General features: G+C 54.6%; 1 protein-coding gene across 1 annotated transcript; it reads right to left on the bottom strand.

Moving 5' to 3' along the window:
• Nucleotides 1-1,051: 1,051 nt before the first annotated feature.
• Nucleotides 1,052-4,637, bottom strand: LOC133082581 (uncharacterized protein CXorf49 homolog). The gene is made up of 5 exons (XM_061179231.1): nucleotides 3,393-4,637; nucleotides 2,595-2,751; nucleotides 1,989-2,065; nucleotides 1,676-1,721; nucleotides 1,052-1,092 (listed from the first exon to the last, which is right to left on the bottom strand). Exons 1-5 carry the CDS (start codon nucleotides 4,635-4,637, stop codon nucleotides 1,052-1,054), a joined length of 1,566 nt encoding a protein of 521 aa, XP_061035214.1.
• Nucleotides 4,638-8,024: the final 3,387 nt, after the last annotated feature.

The following is an 8,024-nucleotide window of genomic DNA, read 5'->3' on the forward strand; positions in this document are numbered from 1 at the left end:
AAACACTGGTCTTTCGGGAACGGTGTCAGACAGAACCACCCTCGCCTCACTCAAACACAAATCTGTCCCTCTGAGTCTCAGGCTGGTACAGCCCTGGGTCCTGGCTGAGGGAAGGAAGTGCTCCCCAACCTCCAGGGAGGGGGAAATCGAACATGGAGTTCGGACTCAATCTCGTGTGTCCTAAAGAGGCAGTCTGGGAGATTGAGCTGGGACACGGAAATATCATTTCCAGGAAAATCTGTGTCATGGGGCTGGTGGAAGAGTATTTGACGGGGACCATGCAAGAACACAGACCTACTAACCACCCTTGCCATAGAACCTGACGGGCCAATTTCCACTCAAGGGTATAGAGACGACCAGGCTGGAGGAGGGTGGTCAGCTGGCTAGGGCAGGGAGGATGTGAAAGCTTCCAGATTGGAGCTCTGGAAGGGGGTCATGAGTTCCTGCTGATGGAGAGGGGGAATGGCAGAGATGAATGGGATCCGCCAGACCCCAAAGGAGGAGGGGGGTTTGGAGAGAACTAGAAGAGGGCCTTCGGGGGAAAGGGAGGACGTGCCAATGTGGCCAGGCAGAGCCCACACAGGACCCAGACCTGGGGCACTCCGCTGGCTTGACTGCAGGGATGGTAGCAGAGGCTGGCCCAGAGTCCCCACCACAGGATGCCAGAGATACTGTTCTGGAAAAGGCTCTGACGTGGAGCAGCGCCCTGCCCCGGCACCCTACCTGTACCCCTACCCCTACCCCTACCCCTCCAGAGAGAAGGCAGAACACAAAATATGAGAGGCACTTTAATTGGATAATGCTGTGAAACTGGGGTGGGGCGGGGGCAAAACAAGGGCGAGAGGAAGCCCTAGCTGAGGCAGAACAGGAGGGAACAAGCTTGGCCACAGCTCCCGGGCCCCAAAGGTACCAGCTGCTCCTCTTGCAGGAAGACGCTGGGCTCAACCTGTGAAACAGCGGAGTCAGGGAAGAGCCTCAAGCCAGGGCCAGCCCCCAGCCCTGCTCAACAGCCAGGACTGTGGGAAGGGGTACGGTGTGTGTAACACTCACTTCAAAGGGTCTGGAACTTGTCAGCCAGGTACTGCATGGCGGCTGCAACAGGGACAGGCATTAGCAGGCGCTCCAGACGGAGGGATATAGAAGCCCGTCCCCCTATCCCTGAGAGGAACCGCCTAGCCCTGCAACCTGAAACCCCCTCCAGACCCGATGCAAAGAGCTCTGGGCCTGACCACTCCCCACCACCCGAACTGAATATGGAATCGGTTCCTAAAGGGAAACAAAATGTGCCAGCAGCTCTTATGCTGTGGGCCGTGCCACAACCAGTCAGAACTCGTCACACAAACAAACAAACAATCCAACAAGAACCTTAGAAGCCACACCAAGCAGCAGTTCAAGGGAAAAATCAATGAGGCATCTCTAAAAGTCCTATCAGAAGGAGATTCCCTAGGACTGGTCTGGTTGGCAAAGTGTGCATGCAGTCCAGACAGTACTTTGCTACTTGTACACACGCCCAGCTGTACATGCACAGCCGGCTCCAGGGCCAGGCCTGCTAGGTTCTCCTCCCCACAGGGATGTTGGTCCCTGCGAGCCGACTGCACCTGCAGCCCACCCCCACCCCAGGTGCCCACCCGGGTTCTGCACTAACACACCGCTCTCCGTCCCTGGTTCCTCATACCAAGTTTCTCCTTAAGGTCGTCTATTTCTCTCTGTAGCATGAGACACTACGCCAGCAGACACAGGAGGAAGAGAAATGATTAGTATACTCTGGCCTCCTCTCTCTTCCACCTTCTCCTCTCCCCCAGGTCCTCCATCCCAGAGCCGGGTGGCTAGACTGGCAAGGGCTCTTCAGTGGAAAGGAGGTGGGTTCCCTCCGTGGGGTACGTGATGGGGGCAGGGGATGTGGGGCCCCACATATGTCAGTTGAACTTGGACCCAGATCCCACCCTCGAGTTTGGGCCTGCATTTCCAGGGGCCAGAGGAAGCATTACCCGAGGACAGCCTGGTGTTCCCAGTGGCTGCTGCTCTCTTTCTGGTCTTGGGGGATGGTCAAGTGGCTCCCGGTCACCTGAGAGGGAAAGGACACACAATCCAGCTTCTCAGGCTCCCAGTGAGGTGGAAAGGGCCAAGCGGGGTCTAACGTGAGGTGAGGCAGCACCACCCTCCGCTGGCAACAAGCCGCCCCTGCTCTGCCCAGCAGCCCGAACCTTCTCCCTGGGCCGGCCTCCCCTGTTCCCCAGGGGCAGCCATTTCGCCACTGTGGTCCCCAAAGACTGTGGCTCTGGATTCGACCCTCCCAGAGCTGCAGCCACAGCCAGCACGTGGGAGAGCAATGTGGGCAAACAGGACTTAACAGAAAAGGCTGTTCCCCTGCAAGTCTACACCCGGAGGAGCTGTTTCGGGCACTGCCACCGATCACCCCGGCCGCACAAACCCCACACAGAGGATGATGTGGCTCAAGGCCAGCCCTGCCAGCACCCTGTCTCCTGTGGGAGAAGCTGCCTGGGAGCAAGGCTGTGCCCCCAGCAGAGACAGAGCCAGAGGTTTCTGTCCTCAACCCCTCTTCCCTCCCCTCATATCAAACCCACAACACTCACCTGAGGGGACAGGCACCCTGGGCACGACTTCTCCCTGGTTCAGGGCGAAAGGCTCTGAGTTTCCTGGATCTTGGGGGCCTCTGGTGTTGAGGTCTTCACTGCAGGCTTTTCCACGATGCATGCGTGGAAAAGATGTGCCTGGCCTGTGAGTTGGCAGCTGAAACAAAAATTTCTCACCGATTAGGACTAAGGACGTGTGTGTGTGTGTGTGTGTGTGTGTGTGTGTGTGTGTGTTTGTGTGAGAAACAGAGAGAGAGTTGTGTGATTCGGGGCCGGGGTGAGGCAGGGAATTGGGAAGGGAATTGAAAGGCTGATCTCATTAGCACTTTCTCCCTCAGTCAGCCCTAGGCCAGCAGGCAGAACTGATCTAGGGACAACACTGGGGCACTGAGAAAGCCCAGGCCCCCTGCAAGGAAGGTCTGGGGAACAGCTAGGAAGTAGGATTCAGGAAGCTGGTGAGTGTAAATACTGAGGCTTTTCGGGGAAACTTTTAAGGGATCCCCCGACCCAATTCAGCTACCAGCCCTCCCTTCCATCCCAGCACCAGTCTCGCAGAGGAGGCTGGAAACAGGCCAAGGGTGGAGAACCGGGCCCAGCACACCCGAAGTGCTACCTTAATGTTTGTCCCTAGTAAAAGGAGCCCGATCTGGCATCCTAATGACCCAGTGACCGAGGGGCACCCAATGACGACCCCTGAGGGATGGACAGAGGCAGCATGGGTGAAGACGTGTGTCCTGGGGGCGGTTGGAGCTGGTGGGGGGGAAGAGTGGGCAGAGAGGAGGAGCATGGCCTACTCACTTGGCCCTTTGTGGCTGGGTCTCTATTTGGGTCCTTATCTTCTCCCGCCACCGCCTCAGACTCCCTTGCCCGCCTGGCCACGGATTTCTTCCCAGCGCCGGTGTGCTTGGACTGTTCGGTTCCCGAAGGGACCAAGGTATACCTCTTGGATCTCCCAAGCAGCGGAATACCAGAGATTGGGGGCAAGGTGGCCGGTTCCAGGGGAGTTGCCGAGATTTGGTCTCCCCCGGAAGGGAAGGTTCTCCCCAGGGCAAGTTTGGAGGCTCCCCCGAGGGATTTCTTCTCCTGGGCCCCCTTCTTCCTAGGAGTGACCCGCGGCAGGCCACCTGCAGCAGCAGCAGCAGCTCCCGGGTAGCTGGGCCTGCTGCCCCCCTTCCCCCAGAGCACGCTCTGCATTTTCTTAGGGGAAGAGATGCCCTGCTCTCCCACGCCCTGCGTTTCCACAACCGAAGTGAGTCCTCGCGGAGCCAAGGACAGGGAAGAGCCTGGCACGTGAAGGAAATTCTCCCTGACTTGGAAATTCGAGTGTCTGGGAGTGTCCCCGGGATCCTCGGGTCTGCTGGGCTCGGCCTGGCCTCCTTCTCTGGGGTAAGTGCTCACCGTCATCAGCTGTGTCTCACTGAACTCATCTGAGGACTCGGGGTCGGACAGCAGCCAGGCCAGGCCTTCCTCGGAGAGCCGCTGGCGATCCGCAGCCACGTTCAACCTACGCTTAGGGCCTCTCTTAGGGTTCCCCCAGGCCCGGCCCGCTTCGGGCCCACCGAGGTGGAGAGGGCCGGCCGGAGCCGGCGGCGCTTCCCCACAGCTCTGGGCAGGCGCTCCTCGACCGCCGGGACCCGCCTCGAGGCCGGCCCACACGGCGGACACTTCGAAGGCAGCGCAGCTCTCCTGGGACGGGTGTCTGCGGACGTCCGGCACGTCCCAGTCGGCCAGCTGCCGCAGGATGGCCGCCGCAGACTCCTCGGCCAGGTCCAGGAGGTCCCTCGTGTCGTCAGCGGGGGAGCCAGGTCGGCCTTCGCGGCCCCACAGCACCGGCCCTCCCGCTTCCAGCATCTCCCGCTCCGACTGGAAGCCCTCGGGGTCCGGGAAGCCGCCCCCACCCTCGCCGTTCCGCGGCTCCCCGGGCTCGGGGCCTGGGTCGCGTCCCCGCGGGACTGTGGGGCCGACCGGGCTGACGCCGGCCCGCTCCCCGCCCTCTGGGCCGAAACCCGTTCCCCACACAGACACCTCATCGGGGGAGCTCATGTCGCGACCCTGACGGCGTCGGAAGCGGGGCGACGGTCGATGGCCCGAGTCACGGTCGCGGTCGCGGTCACGGCGGGCGAGGCGGGTGGCGCTCAGAGGGCAGCGGCCGCCACCTCAGGTGCCACAGGAGCTCGCCTCAGGCGCCGCAGGAGCTCGCCTCAAACGAAACGACGCGCGGCTTTCAGCGTGCCGCCCACGCCCGCGCCGCGGCCTCCTCATTGGTCCGGACCCCGCCAACCAGCGGGCGCCTTGTTCGCCCGCCCCCTCGAGGCCTAACCAATGGGGTCGAGGGCCTCTGGTTTGCCCCCAAGCCCGTGGGCTGTCCGTGCAGTGGGCTGGTGAAGGGGATTGTGGGAGTGCCTCCCTCTGTCAAGCCTTTCGCCCCGCCTCCCCTTTCCGGTTAGAGTCACAGCTCGTGAGCCTCCGTTTCCCATCTACACACGGCGTCGGGGTGTGAGGGCGCCGGGCTCCAGGGGTGGTGAGGATGAAACGTCAAGATGGAGGCGCTGGACGCCTAGCACGCGCCGAAAGCATTTACCAGCCTCCCTTCCACCGCAAGCCTTACGACCCAACAGGAGAATGGGCACAGGAGTCCCACAGTCAGTGATCAGGGGTCGGCCAGAGAGCAAAGGGATCGTATTTTCGTTCTGTAAGGTCTCTGTCTCAACTGCTCCATCAAATGTGGCTCAGCAAACGTTAATGGCAGGCGGGTTTGGCGAACAGACTGGGGTTGGCGGACAGACTGGGGTTGGCCTCGCTCCATCAGCCCTTCCCCCGCTCTGAGGCAAATTCAAAGAAGAGGAAATCGCAGTGGCCAGTTACACCCCAAAAGATGCTCTCCACCGCTGATCCTGGAGATGTGAACTAAAACCACGAATCGGGTTTCACACACTAGGTTGACAACCTTCAAAGAGCTTAAGCATTCCGAGGGTGGGAGAGGTCAGGAGCAAACCCCTGTGGCGGTGGTGCAAGAGATCCATTTGGGAGGTAATCTGGCAGAATCCATTGAAAGAAACTTAGCGCCAGCACGGACTCTGTGCCTGGCACTCTTCTATGTGCTGGGCATAAGTAGTAATGCATCCGCGTGACACGCCTCGAACTATAGTACCAACTATTACTGGCCTCTTACCGGTGAGGAAACAGGCACTGAGAGGTTCAGCCACTGGCCCAAGGTCATTCGGCTCGTGGGGATCAGCGGCAGGATTGAAACCAATCAATCTGCTTCTAGAGTCCTTGCTTTGAGCCCAAGATCTTAAAACTGGAAGGAAAAATAAAAGCTATTTCCTCTATGTTCCGGCAAGTCCGCTGCCTGGTACTTCTTCCGGAGACACGCTGGTACCTGTAGTGTACAAGAACACATGCACAAGGGTGTTGGTGATGGGAAAAACTGGGAACACTCCAAATTCCCGTCAGTAAGGAAATGGATGAATGCAACGTGGCTTAGCATCCAGTAGCATAAAGCGTGGCAGTCCAACGGAATGCATCAGGCCATTCTCACAGCTTTCGAAAGCATCCTCCTGACTTCAAACTGCAAGTTGCAGAACGATGGCATCAGATCCACATTAGTCAATGTTTTTAAATCCCAAATGAATCCTATCTAATGTTTGATAACCTTTGGGTGTATGTTTCAAGGTCTGAAAGACAGTTTTCACTAGATGTTAAAATGGTGGGATAAGATAACTATTGGAAGCGGAAGCAGGGAATGCTGTAGGAGAAAGCTGTCCCCGAATGAGGAGTACATTAGCACTAGGAAGCACTGTTTAGTTGAGCTGACCTGCCTATCACTCACTTTTCAGAGGTGTGGGCTGTTTCTCATTCAAGTCTGGATTTCTACCTGCCAGACACACACACACACACAAAAATGGTGGGATAGCTCCTAACAGGACCCAATAGGTTTATGGAACAAATTTATGGCCTTGGATCTCCCCAGATTGGTTAAGAAGGTGTACAATTGGTTTCCTTTAGGCTCAATGTCACCTACAGGTAGCCTTGAAAACAGCTGCTGTCATTCTGCTTTCAATGTGGGCATGTTGGGTTCAATCAGTTTTCCAATGGTATGATTATTTGGCTGCAATATTTATTCCTTCACTTGGAATAGAAGATATCATTACTCATATAGAGGCTTTAACAAAATTCACCCAGCAAGCCTTAAATGATAGTAACCAAGCCATTTGTTTGCTCAGTTCAGAAATTTCCATGATGAGAAAAGCAGTCCTACAGAATTGCATAGCACTCAATATTCTAAAAGCTTCCCAAGGGGGAGCTTATGCTATAATACATAGTGAATGTTGTGTTTTTATACCTGATGAGTCTTCTAATGCAACCCCTTCCCTTATGGTGCGTCTGAAAAATCAGATTTCCACTCTGAATGATCCTCTTCCCAGTTTAAGGGAAATGCTAGGAAAATGGTTTGGTTCAAGAGGATATTGGCTTAAATCTTTACTAATGATATTGTTCTTCCTATTGCCAACTTTGATTACAGTTTGTGTAACTTATAAAGTTTTAGTTTCTTGTTTTTTGCACTGTGTATCACATGCTCCTACTAAGATAATGATATCTAAACAACTGGAAACTACTGATCACATCTATAGTTCTCTATAAAATAATGGACATGCACAATGCGCATGCAAGGTAAAATTGGTGCAAGTCCTATTGGACAACTTGGAATTGACCGTTATTCCTTGCCAGACATCTTACTAGTACCACCCCCTAAAAGGAAAGAAAGAACTGGGCTATTAGGACCCAGCATCGAGGGACATGATGAACCCAAGGCAGGTAAAGAACCAGCCTAGCATTTAGGGACCAAATACTTGATCACCTAATGCTTTCTATTGAAAGATTAATGATCAAAAGTGGAATTAATGAAATAAAATTATTTTCAGGCAGGACAAGAAAAATTGTAAACATAAAATTCTCTCTCTGCCCATTTGAGCCACTAGCCCCTCCCCTTTAGTGTGGTTTGTGTATCACATTATACATTAACTAGATCCCCTTAAAAGATACAGGAATGCCCACACGCCAAAAAAAAAAAAATAGAAAGAAAGAAAGAAAGAAAAGAAATTTCCTTCTGGAACCAGCAAGGTAACTCCTTAAGAGATAACTTTCCTTTCTCAATCCTGTAATGGGTCATTAATACCCACTACTCGCCTTGTTGGACTATGTAAACTATTAATATGCTACTTTGTCTCAAAAACTTATATAACGGTTTTACCTCCAATGGATGGAACAGTCCTCAGAGTTTTCTGAAGATTGTCTCCCATGTTATAGTCCTCAGGTTGGCGCAAATAAAAATTTCCATTTTTCTTAGATTGACTATTGATTAATTTTTTTGGACAACACAATGAAACCAAAAGATGGTTTTTTAAAAAGATAACAAATCACAAACCT

The sequence above is a fragment of the Eubalaena glacialis genome, chromosome X, assembly GCF_028564815.1.
Source record: "Eubalaena glacialis isolate mEubGla1 chromosome X, mEubGla1.1.hap2.+ XY, whole genome shotgun sequence".
In the NCBI taxonomy this organism is placed as follows: Eukaryota; Metazoa; Chordata; class Mammalia; order Artiodactyla; family Balaenidae; genus Eubalaena; species Eubalaena glacialis.

Excerpts from the sequence above, each read along its gene's own strand:
- LOC133082581 (XM_061179231.1), bottom strand. The coding sequence starts at position 4,637 with ATGAGCTCCCCCGATGAGGTGTCTGTGTGGGGAACGGGTTTCGGCCCA. Across the intron at positions 2,066-2,594 it reads CAGGGTGCCTGTCCCCTCAG|GTGACCGGGAGCCACTTGAC; the intron begins GTGAGTGTTGTG and ends TTTCCCTCTCAG. Across the intron at positions 1,093-1,675 it reads CGACCTTAAGGAGAAACTTG|CCGCCATGCAGTACCTGGCT; the intron begins GTATGAGGAACC and ends TCCCTGTTGCAG.